The sequence below is a fragment of the Castor canadensis genome, chromosome 6 (genome assembly GCF_047511655.1).
Source record: "Castor canadensis chromosome 6, mCasCan1.hap1v2, whole genome shotgun sequence".
In the NCBI taxonomy this organism is placed as follows: Eukaryota; Metazoa; Chordata; class Mammalia; order Rodentia; family Castoridae; genus Castor; species Castor canadensis.
The window spans coordinates 22,191,160-22,206,960 of record NC_133391.1 but is presented as its reverse complement, the minus strand read 5'-3'; the positions used below and the strand labels follow the sequence as shown (position 1 = coordinate 22,206,960).

General features: G+C 39.5%; 1 protein-coding gene across 3 annotated transcripts; it reads right to left on the bottom strand.

Moving 5' to 3' along the window:
* Positions 1-1,244: 1,244 nt before the first annotated feature.
* On the bottom strand, positions 1,245-10,325 carry Kcnj8 (potassium inwardly rectifying channel subfamily J member 8). Of its 3 annotated transcripts, XM_074075907.1 has the most exons (4): positions 9,352-9,997; positions 8,416-8,590; positions 7,139-7,582; positions 1,245-2,893 (listed from the first exon to the last, which is right to left on the bottom strand). In XM_074075907.1, exons 3-4 carry the CDS (start codon positions 7,510-7,512, stop codon positions 1,993-1,995), a joined length of 1,275 nt encoding a protein of 424 aa, XP_073932008.1. In that variant the 5' UTR covers positions 7,513-7,582; positions 8,416-8,590; positions 9,352-9,997; the 3' UTR covers positions 1,245-1,992. The 3 variants fall into 3 exon arrangements, with proteins under 3 accessions (XP_073932008.1, XP_020016067.2, XP_073932009.1); XM_020160478.2 differs by lacking the exon at positions 9,352-9,997 and having other exon boundaries at positions 8,416-9,070; XM_074075908.1 differs by lacking the exon at positions 1,245-2,893 and having other exon boundaries at positions 7,135-7,582; positions 8,416-9,224; positions 9,352-10,325.
* Between the last annotated feature and the right edge of the window lie 5,476 nt (positions 10,326-15,801).

The following is a 15,801-nucleotide window of genomic DNA, read 5'->3' as shown; positions in this document are numbered from 1 at the left end:
ACAGCTGTATCTATATACACTGGGTGGTGAGCAGCCCTTACTGGACTATGATGGAAGTGTTAGAGAGAACTGGTTATAATTTGAAGATGGAGCCAAGAGATTAGCTAATGGATGGCATGTAAGATATGAAAAGGCATCGATGTGATTCCTGCTTGTGAGCCTGAGAGATTAGAAGACATCCTGGAGAGAAGAGACAAGTTTTTTGAGTGGGAATGAAGCCTTGGGTTTTAGACACAGTAAGTTCTAAGTCTTCATTGGATACCCAAGTAGAGCTTCAAGCACTTGTTTGATCTGTAGGTCTGGAGTTCAAAGTTAGCACTTTTTCAGGAATGATGAACTTAGTAACCTGAGAAACAATTGCTGTTCACTTGGTTAGAATCTTGAGTCTTTTGATTTAGGTAAGTTTTGGACATATTCATGATGACCTTCCTAGTTTAATGTTAATGAAACAAAATAAAGACAAACCCAAATATCTGTGTAAAAGTCTATGTAATCTATATGAAGGGTAAGAATAAAGTCACACACAGCTTATTATCCTGGTTCTTCTCTCTACTCATTCTTTGAAGAAACAGGATGATTAAATCGAGCTTTGATAGAAAATCTCATTTCAGCAAAGTGAGATAATTGTAAATCTCTATATGTCAGACTTGAACTTAGATATTGCTAGGAAGCAAGTATAGTTCTGAGATGGGAGGTGGAAGATTCAAAGAAAAACATTTAAAAAAAATAAACTGAAATTTAAAAAAAAAATCTGGGTACCAGTACCTCATGCTTGTAATCCTAGCTACTTGAGAAGCTGAGATCAGGAGGATTGTGACTTAGGCTAGTCTGGGCAAAAAAAAAAAGTGCACAAGATCCCACCACAACCAATAGGTGGGCATGTGGTCCAACAGTCATCCCAGCATCATGGCTACAAGCGTAAAATAGCAGGATGGTGGTCCAGGCTGGCCTGGGCAAAAAGTGAGACTCTATTTCCAAAATAACCAGTGCAAAAATGGCCTGAGGCATTGCTCAAGCGGTAGAGTGCCTGCCTAGCAAACACAAAGCCCTGAGTTTAAATATGAGCACTACCTCCCCACCCCACCCCCCAAAAATTGTAGCTCTCTTGCAGGAAGAAATCTGAGAAAGTAATCTCAGAGATGAGTGTCATCCCATTATAACATCTCTATGCCTCTAAAAGCGTATTTTCTTGAGTTTTAACTGGAGGTGATTTTCTGCAGGAGGAATCACAAAACTACAGTGAATTATAAAGAAAATATTTTAATAAAATATTCAATACAGTATTTCTCTGTGGGACTCTTAAGAAGTGAGAAGAGGAATGAAGTGATTGTCACCATTGGGAATTCAGTCCTATATGAGGTAAGGCTGTTTCTCCACAAAGGCTCCTTGCCCTATTCTACCCAACAGGCTGCCATGCCAACAATCGGGAAATCCAGAAAGTATCATGAAGGACCAAGTGATTGAATTGAATCTGCTTAGAAACAGACAGACTTGAAAAGTTTGTTTTAAGCTTCCACAAGGTGCAGTGCCACAAGGAAAGGACAAGGTGTGTATACAAAAGGTGGTTAACATGATTTCAGACTTTTCCCCTCCTATTTACTTTTCCAGAGTGAGCAACAGAAATAGAGAGATCTGCGGTTTTACCAACTAAGCATTTCAAGTGGACTCACTTGGTTGACTAGATTTTGTATTCACGATCATCATCATGGAATTTTTGCAATTCAAGTTGGGAGAAACGAGTGCCTACCACTTCCCACACACAACTCCAGCATATCACCACAAATTCTATACGTGTGAAACAAGTGTAAGTCACACATCGTCCACTGTGTGTTATTGTTTATTAATGCAGAAAGTGCCGTTTCTTGAATAGAAATATCTTGTAGTGCATTAAAATGTAAGAGAAATGTTGTGTTCCAGCTCTGGTTGCGTCTGAGTGCTTGTTGCATCAACCATCAAAACTCAGTCGAAGACGATTGTGGGTCTGTCCTGCTGTCATGATTCCGATGGGTTTTGGTTTCCTTCTGGAGTCATAAACTGCACCTTTGGCACGATGAGGGAAGAGTTGTTCCTTCGGACAGAGTTGCTCCTTCTCATGGAGTTGTTTCTTCTCATGGAGTTCCGCTTCCGCAGAGAGTTCTGATGGGACAGCTCACTCTTCTGCAGGGTCTGGATGAGGATGGAAGGCTTCTCATCCAGCTCTCGGGCGCTGCAGCGTGGAGCAGCCACCTTCACAGTGTTGCCAAATTTGGAGTAATCCACAGAGTACACCCCTTCCTCCTCTGTCACAATAGACACAAAGCGGTGTCCCCACTGGATTTCCTCAGCAATGTAGGAGGTTCGTGCTTGTGTGGTAATGCCAGTAGTTTCAACCACTCCTTCCAGGATAACGATGACTTCCAGGTCTTGGTTGGCGAGGTCAGTTGCTGAGATATCATACAGGGGGCTGCGTTTATCAATGACATGGCAGATGATCAAAGGGGCCACCAGGAAAATGTTATTGCTCTCCATGGGGTTGTCCACAGGAATGTCTAGCTGGTGGATGGGCAGCACCTCCCCCTCAGGGGTCGTGGTCTTCTTGACCACCTGGATGCGCACTGAGGCACTAATAATCATGCTCTTCCTCAGGTCCCCTACTCGGAACATGAAACACAGCTTCCCATTGCGCACAGCGATCACAGCATGGCGGCTGAAGATCAGCGTCTCTGCCCTTCTGTGGGCCTGAGCCGTCTTCATGAAAATGCAGCCCAGCATGACTGCGTTGATGATCAAACCCACAATGTTCTGGAGAATCAGAACTGTGATGGCCAGAGGGCATTCCTCTGTCATCATTCGCCCTCCAAATCCAATTGTCACTTGAACCTCGATGGAGAAGAGAAAAGCAGAGGTGAAAGACCTGTAAGGAATGACATCAGAGAACAACGCCATCGGGTCAGATTTTGTATAATGGAGTCACATCCTGGTTGTGCGGACTTTCCTTTGCTACCTCATTAAATGCTTTTGGAAAGATTAGCCAACTTGTCAAATACCTACTTTTAAGCATGAGCATCTCTCTCTCTCTCCCTCTCCCTCCCTCTCCTCACCAGTATCCTTCTCTGTCTCTCTCTCTCTTACACACACACACACACACACACACACACACACCCCTCCATTCTTCTGGAGAATGATTGTTATTAATGTTGTCTAGGTCATACAGTGTGTAAAAACATAAACAGTAAATAAAAATTATATTTGTAGATATCTTTTGTTTGGTGAAATAATTTGCTTTCAAAAAGGTTTAACTTACTTTGTGGAATTTTTCTACCAGATATATGTTTATTATTATAGTGCACATCGTGTCCAAGAGACTTGAGTCATCCAGAAGGTACTTTGCAATGAGTGAACTTTTTATTTATAACCTTCAAAATCATAATCATAGCCAATATTTATTGTGTATCTTACATACAGAAACCAAGTGCTACATGGAAATGTCACAATGAAACTCCCTGTATAGCTATCATAAACAAATAAAAATGTCTTTTTAAAAAAGTAAAGGACAGGAGGATAAAACAAGTCCTTTTGGGGGGATTGGTATCAGTAGGAGGGGGGAGGACATAAGGAAAGGGTGTAGGAGAGTGAATATGCTGGAAAAACTATGCACTCATATATGAAAATGGAAAAATGAGACCTGCTGAAACTGTTGTAAGAAGGGTGGAGGGGGGATAAAGGAGAATGAGGGAGGGGGTGAATTCAACTATGATAGATTATAAGAAATTTTGTAATTGCCACAAGATATTCCTGGTATAATAATAATACAATAATAAAAATAAAATTTAAAAGAATTAAAATTTTCTAATCCCTGAAAGCCATATGATGTCGAGCTTTTTATATTTGGTGAGATGTCCAGACCTTTGGCCATGTTGTAATTTTGGTCTTTATTATTATCACTACTGAATTTTAAGACTGCTCTGTGTATTGTATGTACAGATCCTCTATCAGATACATGGATATTATAACTATTTTCAAAAATGAAAAGTATGTCATTCCAAAATACTTGTCTTTTTAATAAGAGAGTGCTGTCTCCATTTGGAAAGAAAACTGTTTCAGATTGATCATCTAGTTTTGTTCTCTAAGTGGTCTAGAGAATGTTGAAGCTATTTATGGAAGAATTTGAAGCAGAGATTAGTAAATGACTATGTCAAGATGGCATAACTGATAGCAATGTGAATCCTCTCACTTATGCCTTGTGTTCTGAAACAGGCAAAGAGAAGGAGCCAACAAGTGTTGGGATTGTCTGGGAAGCCTTTCAAGTTGTTCATCTCCTCCACACCTGAGTGAATAGATGTGGATTCAGCAGGCTCAGGGTGGACCTGCCTAAGTCTCTCTGAAAAGCTCTCAGGTAATTTTTACTGACCTCCCTGGTTGAAAAGCATCCCATTTTGTTATTATGAATTTATTCACTTAACTGCATATCCAATATTTCCATGATTTCTTTCTAAAAGCAATATTAATGCTATCTTTGCCACTTACCCTGATTTCAATGCTCTAAACTTATGTTAGATTAGCCATACGTCAACCACCTAACAACGCATTCTCTCTCTACAAATGCCAGGCAGAATGAGTTAGCAAAACGTTTAGACATCTGAGTATACAGCACGTACAATACACTTTGGTAAGGAACCAGAAGGATAAGCAAGTGTACACAGACTTTGATTAGCTTTTAAGTGAAGTGGGGAACTTGCTTTTTTATTTCTGTTGCTGATAAAAGGATTCACAGAAAACTATAAGAACTGCTTTTTGTACTAGCTACATACTACAAGCAAGTCCAAAAATATGTCAAAGAATAGGAATGCACTCAGAGGAGGGGAATGGACACAATTTTAATTTCTAAGAATGCTCTATACTTAGGGAGAAGTCTAATGATGAATATCCCCATGTGCTTGTTTTACTGGTTTGAGAGACTGTTCGTGGGCCATGTTTTCATAGTGTTTATTTTATGAAAGAATTTAATCCTAACGTTATATATGGTACAAGACCCAGTCTTTTTTGGACATCTGTTACAACAAACCACCTCAAGAGATAAAGGCATTTAGTAGCCTCTTTGTTCTCCACAGAGAGACAGGCTGAATAATAATAAAAATGAGGAAATATTTTGTATTTTCTGACTCATATTAGAAAGTCTTGTACATGAAGGAGACAGTGAGTCACCCTAAAATAAGATTAGTCAAATGATGTTTGAAAAAACTGGGTAATATCCATTGAAAAGGTTGTTTCCAACTTTGATGATATGGCTGAACCTTGAACTTATGGAAGGAATGAAAATGCAAACAATTAGAACTATGATTAATTCTCGTTCAAGTTTACTATGAGAGAGAACAAAGGGTTTTCTTTTCCATATTTTTAGTGAAAAACATTAATGCATGGTTTATGATTAACTCATGTTGAAATTAAAGTATAAATAATACCATAACACTGAAAATGTCAAATTATTTAAAGAAGCATAATTTAAAATGCTAACATTATTATATTAATAAAATCAATTTTGGTTCATTATATTTTTCATACAGTTTCTAATAGTTTACACCAGCAAGAGATTTTATTTGAAAAACAGAATGTAGTAAAAAACAGCTTTTAATAACCAGTGTACCCTGTAAAATTCTTTTAAAAAAAACAATGAAAGGATATCTTTATTTATATATCTATATTTTAAACTGCTAAATGATTTCTTTTCATAGAAAAAGACAATATATTTCTCTTACAAGCAAAAATCTGTCATTTATTTTCAAGTTTTTTTTAAATTATCAATTCTTTTTTTCAGTATCCACTGTATGCTTATCAAAACTTATTTTAGTATGAAAATAATTCACAAGTATCATTGCCAATAAACTACTTAAAGAGAAATGCCATATTACAAATAATGATTTTTGACCTTCAGATACTATTAAACACAGAATTTTTGTTTCCTTTACGCCTAATGTACTGATGACAACCTATGAGTTTCACCTATAGTTTCTCTGAAGCATAAACAAGTTAATATCTACTCAAAGGTAAAAGCAATGAACCAATTCAACAGTTCTCTCTCTCTCTCTCTCTCTCTCTCTCTCCTCTCTCTCTCTTTCTGTCTCTCAGATTTGAGCTGCACCTGTGGTGCTGGATCTCAGAGTACTTACGCTGAATTCCTCCTTGGATGCTGGCAGTGCAGCTACTGAGCAAATGGAAGGGAGCAAATACATGGTCAGGGTTTGCTTCTTGCAGTGGGTAGCTAGCTTCCCAAGATTTCAGGGCTGCTAAAGGTCTCATCCTTTACAGTTTCCTGGCAGTTATAAGTGTCTTTGCTTTGATATAGGTTATGCCTTTCCATCTTCCAACAAAACAAATTAAGAATGAATCACTCCAACTAAGATGTTCTTAGACCATGTGAAAGTTTAATAGGAGAACCACTGAAATCAATTGCGCTTTACCTATCTTTGAAATACTTACAAGAGCAAGCAAAGTTAGGTATTAGAACTGTCTTGCTCCTATTAACTTTGAAAGATTACAGTATTAAGTTTCTCCTGCATAATCTTTTCCATGAAAATTCTGGATCAATTTCCATCAAGCATTAGTGTTCTCTAGATCTGAATCTTCAAATAACTTTTAATTTTTGAATGCAATACAATCAATCAGTTATGTTAAGATAATCTTGACAAAGAAAGGCTTATTTATTTTATTTTTAGCATATTTTTAATCTAGGCTACTCCTCTCTCCTCTTTTTCTTATTATTTCTAAAAATGTCATGGTAAGAGAAGTTGGAAAATATTACTTACATTTGCACAATAGTTTTAATTGATTGGAAATATTTACTGTGGGCCTTGGAACTATTTTTCATGCTGAAAATTAAATGTGTGATTTGGAGTAAGGAATCCTTTGAACTAAAAGAATTTGTAAATAACTAGTGTAATATTTAAAGGTTAAGCCCAAAGGATTGAAGTTCAACATTTTGGAGACTTCTTAATGGATTATGTTTTTTCTTTATTTAGCTTGTTTTAGTGGGTTCTAAAACAAATCTTTTACTTTGCTTTCAACAGAATGAAAGAATTATGAGAGAAAGGGTATCTCGACTTCTTTGACTTCTTTTTCCTATAGTGCTCGAAACCTTTGCCTCCTCCCACTACATTCTTACCTGACATTCGTCACACACACCGTGGACTCCAAACCACTTTTCTCCATTCCACTCTTCTCCATGTAAGCATAGATGTCCCCATGGGCAAAGGCCACCAACCACCACATGATGGCGAAGAGTAGCCAGCTGCAGAGGAAGGACATGGTAAAGATTACCAGCGTGTGGCGCCACTTCAGGTCGACCAGGGTGGTGAAGATGTCCTGCAGGAAGCGTCCTTGCTCACGGATGTTTTTGTGCGCCAGGTTGCAGGCCCCGCTCTTGGCGATGAAGCGGGCTTTGGAGAGCCGGTCTCGGATGCGCGGCTTGCGTAGGTTCTCCGCCGCGATGCGCGCCAGCACATACTCCTCCGGGATGATGCTCTTTCTGGCCAACATTTTTCCGTCACCATAGCCAGGCTATGTACCTGTCTTCCCCCTGCCTCTCCTTCCCTACAGACCAGTCGTCCTGCATGAGGAAAACATTGATTAAGAACTTCATTTCCTCATTCTTCCGTCCTTGCAGCCAAGGATGTGTTTATATGTGAGGAGTGACTTGGCAGTCGGATATTTTTTAAGTGACATGCAAAGCTGAGGTATGATTTTTATTAAGTCAAATAGGACTCTAGCTTGTGTTTGTGTTCTGGGGTCCCTGCGACAATTTTTTGCTCTAGGTCAGAACTGTTTCAATTTTTCTTATCACTCTGAATATACACGGGCATAGCCTTAAATTAAACAAAACCTGAAGCCTTTCTGTAAATAGCAGACTCAAAGATAATTCTCTGCAATTAACCGTGCCCGTCGAATAGTGCAAATACACTGTGGGCGGTGTCCACAGTGAAAATTAAAGCCTGTTGGGCACATAATGTATTTCTTAGAGGATTTAGATGTACCAATATCAAAAATAAAGCGGGGACACTCTTCCTCATTTTTAGAAACAGGCAAAGTAAGAGCCTCGCGATCTTGCGCACTCTAAATGACACGTTAACTGTAATCTGACAAAATAATAAACTATGCACTATGGAATTTGAGAATTATGAAGAATTATCTAAAGTCTGGAGGAAGTACAAGATGCATTTTTAAAAGGAGCCAAAAATGTTTGCATGGATCTCATAACATTACAAATTCAAAACTTCCTTACAACGAAAGGATCAAACCCAGGAGCAAAGCCCTTGACAACCGTCCGGCCCCGCGGGCTGCGGCAAAGTTCAAGGCTAAAGCGGGCCAGCCTCGCCACCCCTGCGCGCCCGCCATCCCTGCGCGCCCCCCACCCCTCTCTGCCCCGGGAGCGCGGAGACTTACAAACTGCGGGTCGCGGGTGCGGCTGGACCTCGCGGCACCGGCACCGACACCGGCCCCCGGCGGGTGGCGGGCGAGTCCCCTGCCTTCGCATCCCGGTGCGCGGACAGATGCGCGAACGTGGTCCTCAGAGCAGAGCTGGGATCCCGAGAGGTGCAGTGAGACTGTGGCCAGAAGGCTGTGGGAAGGGGGATGGTGTGATCGATCGTCCCCTTCCCCTCCGAGCTCAGTCCCCGTCACCCCCAACCCTGGCGGAGGGCGGAGGCCCTGGCGGGAGCTTGGTGGCCGCGCTGAGCTGATCAGCCTCCCGGGAGGCTTTTGATGCGCGCCAGACCTCCGGCTGCGGCGGTGGCGAGGTGGGGGTGCGGGGCGCGGGGCTCGGGAAGGCGCGTCCCCGGCTGGGCCCGGGGAGCCAGCCAGGGGGAGGGACAGCCCGGCCGGGAGGGCGGGACCCGCCGCCAGCGCCGTTCCCAGTAGCCGCGACCCCCTATCGCCAGAGCAACGCGCAAGTCTTTAAAAGGCTCTCTCTGCTCAAGGCGGAGAACTTGAGTCCAAGTTCATTGACGTAAAGAGATTTTTATTTTTTTTTAATTTTCATTTTATTTTGTAACCTGGGAAGATCACCCGGCTACTTCAGATTGAATAAAACCAGACCTGGAGATCAGATTCTCTAGAGGTGTTCAAGCTGTGTGCACGCACACTTATTTACATCAAATCTCGCAGCGCATGTATTTACATTAAATTTCCGTGTAGGCGGAGGGACGAAACAGGTGGAAGATCTTCAATGTAGTAAACTTATTTTTTTTCAGCAGCTAAAATCAATTAATTGTAGAAAAATTACACATACGCGCGCACACACACACACACACACACCAAACCAAAAAAGAAAAAAAAAAAAAAAGAAACCACTAACAATCTCTTCCAATGAAGAAATTTTACCCCAAACAGGGACGCTGTCAACACTTTGGTCTTGAACCTGTCACTGGGTCCTCAGTAAGTTGGTTTCTTTCTGAAATGTTGCAGCTTCTCTGTCTTGTCTAGATTGTCTGAATGATAAAACAGGACAGTTGCGCACAGAATGATTATATAGTAAATATCTTTCTATAGCTTTTGGTAAGAAGCCAGCAATGACAAATGTGCTTTCTCCCACGGGTCAAGACTCCTGATTTTGGCACTTGTGTTAATGGAAACTTTAATTCTTGGAAATTTTATGTGTTTTCCAAGACCCAGGGGGCTAAAAGTATATGCAGCATAAACAGTGTGTTCATTTACCAAAAGACCTAAAATTAGTCCTTAATGAAGGCAAATGGAGAGCAAACTTCCCTCCCACCCCCATTGTGGATAGATCTGCTTAACCCCTTCTAGGCTGGGCGGCCATCTGTTAGTGGAAATTCTCCTCTCTGGTCATTAATTTTTGCAGTGATTGTTGCAGTAATTTGATCACAGCTGTGTAGGGATCAATTTGCATAGTCAATCCCCCTCCACTGTATTTTGCAATTAGGTTTGCTTAGAACTTATTAGCCTGGAGAAAATTCATTAAACATCTATTGGATTTTGTTTTAGGTTTACGTATCTTGGGATATGTAATATACAGAATATATATTTTATATATTCCATAATATAATAACTCTAATATGATAGGATGTGATTAAAATGGGAAAAGAAATACAAAAAGTACCAGAATTCAAATGAGAGATACTTAAGACTAGGAGACTAAGGAAATCTTTGTTGATAATTTGGCATCTGATCTAATCTTTAAAAGACCAGATATACTGGGGGGGGGGTATACTCAAAAGCAGAGAAAAGACACTGCACAGACAAGGAATAACATGAACAAAGTCATGGAGTTATAGACAAGAGTGGCCTTGTTTTAACAGAAACTAATTTAGTCAAACATTGATGAAGTGCTGAGAATCAAGCTGAATGAGACACTTAAATCCCAGCCAGTGTCTAGTGCTTCTTGGGCACCAGGGTTCTCAACACAAAATCAGCTATTCATGTATTTTTATCCCCAACCCTGGCCGTTGGCTGCCAGAGCACAAGGCTATGCTCTGTTCCTGTTCATCTCAGTTTCAAACCTCTATGATGAGAGTTCAAATTACAGAGATGCTCAAAAAGTATTTTTCTAATCAATGAAAAAAAAATCCTAAGGTTGGAAAGCATGTAAGGGCCTTGAAAAGATACACAGGTAGCTCAACCAAGGAGCCTGGGCAGTAAGTGGTCAATGGTAATCCAGTAAGTCCCAGAAAGATTCTGCAGAGAATAACACAGCAAGAGCCTATACAGGAGAGCTGGTTAGGATGCCATCATAGTGCTGCTTTAAGGGTTGCCTTCCTAAGTAGAGTTCCCTTGGGGCCCCAAATTCAGTGACTGGCAGAAAGGGACACTGAAAACAACATTAGATAGATAAGGAATGAGGCCTGGGGCAAAAGGTCATGTTGGTGGGTAATATACAAGCACATACATAAATAATGTTCTGTGGAATCCATGTGGGGAGAGGGAAAAGTCAAAGGCACCTGGGATACCCACAGTGGTGACAGAGACAGTAAGGGCACTGACATAAGAAGAGGTGAAGTTCTGAGAAGATTTGCAACAAGTAAACCCGGGGCTAGGTCCCCTGAAGTTCTGTCCCTTTGCTATGCCACATGTTTTGAATTTATTATTTTTCTCCGGAACTATATTCTCACAAATATTCAGTTTTTAAGTTATGTTTTGATTGGTTTTGAAATGACAAGCTATGTCATACTTTTTTGTTTGTTTTAAACTGAAATTTATTTTGCAAGCACATAGTTGTTAGGTGACCTGTTTTTTTGTTTTAAGAAAAGGACTACACATATATTTTTGTATGAAGATGTCAGATAATGACCCAAACTCAGACTCTGGTCTTGCAAAGTAAATGTCATACTTTTTATTAGTCAATAATTTAGGCACAAAATAAGGATACAAAATACCAGTTAACTTTAATAATAAACATTTTTGACAATAGTATGTCTATAAACAAAGGCCATTTTTTAAAAGTTAAAATGTGTACTATAAAAGCACATACAGGGCTGGCAGAGTGGTTCAAAGTGGTAAAGCACCTGCCTAGCTTTGAGCACAAGGCCCTGAGTTCAAACCCCAGTACCAAATATATAAATATATATATTCTTATTCTTATCTCTTTCAATTCCCTTCTGTTATTTTTCCTTAAGCAGTGTATTTTTCCCTTTAACTAGATTTTCTCCATTAGGTGGAAGAAGAGGGCACATGGTTTATTATCCACCACACACTTGCGGGTCTCACACTGATCCCAGCTACTCAGTAATACTTGTCAAACGAAGGAAGGAAGGTATCGAAACACAGAATTTCTCTTTTTCTTGCATTTGCTCTCATTTCTCCTCCTTTTATGATTTCACAACCATTTCTTGGAACCCATGTGGGAAATTTGAAGTTTGGAGTTTTTTAGATTTATGGCTACACCTGCCTGCAAAGATTCCCCTACTCCTCATTCTTCTCCCTTCAAATGCCAAATTCCCATACTTAAATTTTCTGGCTGTTTCTCTTTGCAACTTGACTTTGATAGGGACATAACTCCACACCCCAAATGTCTTCCTAGATACACACCAGCTACTCAATAAATATTTATCATTAACTGATCTCTAATGGTCCTGTTTTGATCTTCTTTTTCTCATATTATGGTCCAAATAGTAAAAATTTAAATTTACTGTTGATGAGAAATTGACAAAGAAATCAATTTATTTTTCAAGAATATACTCCCTATGCTTGATTTATAGATCTGGTTCTTTAATCCTATTTTGCTGTTGGCTACTAAAAGTTACGTGTTTTCTTAACTGTTCAATGATTTTCCTCATTGTCCTTTCAGGAGTGTGGACTAATTTGTACATGGTTCATCTTAAAATGACAGAGCTAGATTTATTTAAATATTATGATTTTTTTGACTACTGAGGAGCCCCATTAGAATTTGTTCATGTTGCATACCAAGGAAATTTATACACCTGGGAAGCAATTCAAGGATGCCTTTTAATTTGTAAATCAGTACCTCTTGGGTTTCTTTTAGACCCTATGAGCGTTATATTTGGGAATGAAGAGATTTCTGAAATTCTCATCCTCTTAAGAAACAAAGCTTGTCAGGTGTTTTCAGACACATTGAGGAATTATTAGGCTGATGCTTTGGCTCAACTGTCTGTGACTTTGATTACCAAACAGAAATCAGTGATTTCTCTGAAATTATGCTTGGGATTGAGGGTGAGTTGTGTTTGATCACTTTGTCTTTGACTTGACTTGTGAATTTTGAACTTTTGGATATCGTGAGCCATATGAGACTTAAGAATTTGGAGAGTCTTCAAAACGACAATGGAAACAACTCATGTTAACAGCCCACATACTGGTTGGTCTCTTTGCTTGGAATGCGATTTATTATTCCTCACATAAACCACTTTGGAACATATTGCTTTGGAATCAGCTTAATAAAACTGTTACATAAACTAGTAATCAAAACAGCATGCTACAAACTCACTTTTTTGGCGTTATCACGTATTGGGAATGACAGTGTAACTCTTCTTAGTTGTCTGTTCCAATGAGTTCAGAGAACATTTCTTTTGGAGATATAGGTTTATTTGCAAAATAAGCATTACCTCTCTTAAATTAGGTCACCCATGAGAACTATTAATGTACTTCCACGCTCAACTCAAATTTATCAATCTCTCAAGTGTGAATCCGTTATGTCAGGAAGAAAAGCATTAACAACAACTACTGCCCTTCAATTTTGAGTCTAGGAGAACAAAACAATGTCTCTGCTCCAAGGCATTCTTGGGCAGGATAGTTGTTAACCATCAAGTAGATCAGTAGTACATTATGTAATTATCAATAGTGTTTAGATTTATAAAGAGTCAGTCAAGTTATGGACAGGAGAATGAGAGCTCATGTAAAGGGTTTGAAGCAGGAAATCTCTTGATAGGTTTGAAGATTATTAGAAAAGAGAGACGAGGCAGGAAGTACATTCTCTGCTACGTTCATTCCTGAATTCACCTGTTGAGCCGAGATTTAGAATTTGCCAGGCACCAGGATATGAAAATCACCTACCAAACCCTGGAGGCAGCTGCATGAGAATTGGGTGATTTTCCTCAATTTACACGAGTTGATTAGAGTGTAGTAAGACTTACCTAAAGTCACTGATCCCACATTCTATGCCTTTCCCACTGGACTATATTTCTAAGAAATGATTGCTTAAGCATCGCCCATCTTTATGAAAAGTGTGTGGTAATATCGTTTTATGCTCCTTCAGACTTTTGTTGAGCTAAGACAGAATAAAGTATAAAATCTTTTGCCTAGAAATTAAAATATATTTAATGAGAGTATATAAATTCTTCCAAAAATAAAGCACACTACTCCAAAGATTCTGTCGCCCACCTGGGTATAAGAATCTCATAGAATGGTTACGAGGGTGCTATGGTTTGAGTATGTCCTCCAAGGGTACCCGTACTAGAAACTTGGTTCCCAGTATGGCAATGTGAGAGGTGATGGAATCCTTTAAGAGGTTGGGCCTACTGGAAGGTAATTAGGTCATGAGATCATAGGCCTCAGAAGGGATTAATGCTAGTTTCAAGGAGTGAATTAATTCCCAAGAGAGTGGGTTGTTCTAAAAGAGCTAGCTTGATGCCTGACTGTCTCTGGCTTGGAGCTCACCATGGGATCTCTTCCTCTCACACATGCTACCATGAGGTCTTTACCAGAGACTGAAACAAGAAAGCTGCCCAGTCTTGTCCTTTCAGCCCCCAAATTGGAGCCAATAAAATTCTTCACCCTATAAAGTTTCTAATCTCATGGTGTTTTGTTAAAGCAATAGAGAATGGAGTAACACAGAGGGCAAGAAAGTTACTTTATATAACATGCTTAAAAAGTGTCTGCCCTGTCATAAATAAACAAATACGAGCTCTTACTGATATATGAGGTTTTGTTTTGATGATGGTCTAAAAAGGTCTCAGAGCAGGGATCAGGAGCAAGAAAAGGAGGAACATGTAGCCCTGAGATTTCTTTAACTATAACTTAACTCCCTTCCTAATCTAAGACTCAGAAAACAAAACACATGATACTATGGTTTTATAGACTTGAGTATTATTTTTGAGATCTTACCAGCCTCTGAGTGCTAACTAACCACTACTTGTACTGGTGTTTCCCCAACTCTTAAATTTAATCAAGACACTAGGGACTGAAAGAGAGGCAACCAAAGGACTGGTAAGGAAATAAGAACTCTGAAGTCAACATACCTGTTTTGCACAAATGGTGTCTCCAAGAGAAAAATGGTTCTTTCAGTCAAGGAAAGAGGACCCCTGGCAATTGTTGTCTACTGGGAAGCTACAAAATGCTAGTTATAATCAGCTGGCAGGGTCTCTCCCAACAGAAAATGAGGAATAGCTGCTGTCACCGTGCCTTTTTCCAAGGCTTAAAATCGCGTCCTGCTATTCTAGTGCCAAAGAAAGCCCAGTTTGCATGAGCCTGGTATGTCTTCTGCTGTAGAAACTGTTAGCTCTCAGGGAAAGAGCAATGTCCAAAGATGTCCTTGTCCATTGCATGCCTCCACGTCTCTGTTTCGCAAAGCCAGTGACTCATGTAGTGCTTGGAAAGAGAAACCTGACATTTTCCAGAACTCTGTAGAGTGGCTCCTTATTGCCACCTTTCAAAAATGCCAGCTGCAGAGGGATTATGAGATTGAGAGTTTTAAAGGGATGTTTAGACTTGTTGAACCCAGTGAAGCCAGTTTTGGTTTTTTTTTTCCCCCTACTGTTAAAGATCTGGATTTTCCTTTAGGCAAAAATTATCTGTTCCAAAAAAGCTTTCACTAGGTCATTTTTTCTAAATAGATTCACAATGGAATTCAATACTAATTTAAAATCTCAATTTAATTAATTTTTGTTAGAAGAAATGGGATAACAGGATGATGTCTGAAAAATCTCAGAAATTTGTTAGGCATTTGAAGTCAATCATTTTTATAAAAAGTTGAGGAAGTACAAAAGTTGCATGAGATAGACTGACTTTCAAATTAAGTTCACAGAGGCTTACATTCACAAAGATTTAGGATCAAATACCAGTTCTGCCATTTACTGGCTTGGTAGCTTTGGACAACATTCTTAATCACTCTGACCTCAATTTTCTCTTCAGCAAAGTGGAGACACCAGTATTACCCTTTCAGGATTGTGCAGAATAAATGAGCTGAGTATATAATGGGCTTAGCACAGGCCCAGGATATCTAAAACATAATATTTTCTATAATAATTATAAGTGTTACAAAATTCACTTAATATTCTGTATGCAATTTATTATTTTACTTTTTCTTAGCCTGTATTTGTTAGTACTTTTCATCAGTTGCAAATAATGGTGATAACATATATG